Below are 2,373 nucleotides of genomic sequence, written 5' to 3' on the forward strand. Positions count from 1 at the left end.
CTGAGGGAGGGTCAGCGCTGAGGGAGCGGGCTCTGAGGGAGGGTCAGCGCTGAGGGAGCGGGCTCTGAGGGAGGGTCAGCACTGAGGGAGTGTGATCCCGGACCCCGGTCCGTGTATGGAAATAGCGGATGTAGGTGTGTACTTACGCTGCGAGGAGTGAGGACGTCCTGAGGACTCCTGCCCAGGTCAAAGGAATAGATATAGTCCCTACGGAACAATAAAATGTTACTGTTAAACCAAACCACCGCAGGGACCACACTGTTCACCTGTGGCATTGCTCACCGTCACAGGGACAGCACTGTACACCTGTGGCATTGCTCATCATCACAGGGACAGCACTGTACACCTGTGGCATTGCTCATCGTCACAGGGACAGCACTGTACACCTGTGGCATTGCTCACCGTCACAGGGACCGCACTGTTCACCTGTGGCATTGCTCATCGTCACAGGGACAGGGCTGTTACAGTGTAATACACCTGTGGCATTGCTTATCATCATAGGAACAGCACTGTATACCAGTAGCATTGTTCATCATCAGAGGGACAGGGCTGTTACAGTGTAATACACCTGTGGCATTGCTCATCATCATAGAAACAACACTGCACACCAGTAGCATTGCTCATTGTCATAGGAACAGCACTGTACACCTGTGGCATTGCTCATCGTCATAGGGACAGGACTGTTACTGTGTAATACATCTGTGGCATTGCTCATTCTCATAGGGACAGCACTGTAACCCAATAGCATTACTCATCGTCATAGGGGCAGGACTATTTCAATGTCACACACCTGTGGCATTGCTCATGGTCATAGAGAGACAGGACTGTTATAGGAAATAAACCTCTGGCATTGCTCACCGTCATAGTGACAGCACTGTTGCAATGTAATGGACCTGTGGTGTTACTCATCACCTTAGAGACAGGACAGTTACAGTATAATACACCTGTGGCATTGCTCACCATCATAGTAACAGGACTGTTGCAATGTAATACACCTTTGGCGTTGCTCATCCTCATAGAGACAGGACCGTTACGGTATAACACACCCATGGCAATGCTCATCAACATGAAGGGTGACATTTTACACCATAATACAACCATGGCAGTGCTCATTCCCAAACAGGCAGGAGAATGGCACATGCGGCATTGCTCATCACTGTATCATCAGTTCAAACTTCACTACCATGCATCAGTGGCATTGCTCCCAATCATGGAGGAAGGACTATTAAACTGGTAACACGCCTGGCATTGCTAACCACCTTTGAGGCAGATGTGCTACATCATATTATGGCAGTGGTGTACCTAGTGATCAGAGAAGCAGGAGCATTTCACGAGGGTACGCACGTGGCATTGCTCATCATCATGGTTTCGGAGTGCTTGAATATGTCACATCCATGGCATTGCTCATCAACACAGAGTCAAGAACCCAGTTGAAAGGGTCTCTCTGTGGCACTGTGGGGGAGGGGTTGTGGGGCTCTTGATCTTACCTTGCAGAAATGTACAGTGTTTGGTTGATCCTCAGCATGCGCTGGAAATCGAGGCCTGGTGAGACGGAACCATTGTCGGACACCAAACCAAGGAAGGTGGGATAGTCCCGGGCATCTGAGGGGGGGAAGGGGGATGAGGGGATTAGAGGGAGAAACCAGAGGAGAGTCAGACACCAGAGAAAGAGAGGAGTGAAAAAAATAAGCGTAAAGAATCATATGTTAACAGTATAACACACCCTTGGCATTGCTCATCATCAAAGAGGTATGACTGTTACAGTGTAATACACCCTTGGCATTGCTCATCAACATAGAAGTAGGACTGTTACAGTATGATACATCCATGGCATTGCTCATCATCATAAAGATATGACATGTTACAGTATGATACATCCATGGCATTGCTCATCATCACAGAGATAGGACTGTTACAGTATAATACACCCCTGGCATTGCTCATCATCATAGAGATATGACTGTGACAGTGTAATATACCCCTGGCATTGCTCATCATCATAGAGATAGGACTGTTACAGTGTAATACACCCTTGGCATTGCTCATCATCACAGAAGTAGGACTGTTATAGTATAAAACACCCATTGCAATGCTCATCATCATAGAGGCAGCCCATTACAGTATAATACATCCATGGCATTGCTTATCATCAGAGAGACTGAAGTATGACCGTAGATGGTGACCATGGTAAGAAGAAGAGTGGGGAAGGGGTGGGTATTTGGGCTTGAGGGTTTGGGAGGAGTCTGGCCCAGTGCCCGGAGGCTTGATATTTATTCCCCAGCACCAGCGATATAGCCAAAATAAACAAAAGCCAACATTTCCTGATTCATTGTTGGAGGGGGGAATGGGGGACTCGCTCCCGAGGGGAGTTGG

At 48.1% G+C, this 2,373-nt stretch overlaps 1 protein-coding gene across 1 annotated transcript in view; it reads right to left on the bottom strand.

The window, feature by feature from the left end:
* LOC109926292 (semaphorin-6D-like) overlaps positions 1-2,373 on the bottom strand; it is a gene marked incomplete at both ends in the record, with an annotated part of 11,779 nt that overhangs the window by 8,255 nt on the left and 1,151 nt on the right. Inside the window, 2 exons of the mRNA XM_048593960.1 lie at positions 147-207; positions 1,488-1,602. Coding sequence (XP_048449917.1) covers positions 147-207; positions 1,488-1,602 — 176 coding nt within the window. The remainder of the gene's footprint in view (positions 1-146; positions 208-1,487; positions 1,603-2,373) is intronic.

Source organism: Rhincodon typus, unplaced genomic scaffold, assembly GCF_021869965.1.
Source record: "Rhincodon typus isolate 14 unplaced genomic scaffold, sRhiTyp1.1 hic_rhity00004828, whole genome shotgun sequence".
NCBI lineage: Eukaryota > Metazoa > Chordata > Chondrichthyes > Orectolobiformes > Rhincodontidae > Rhincodon > Rhincodon typus.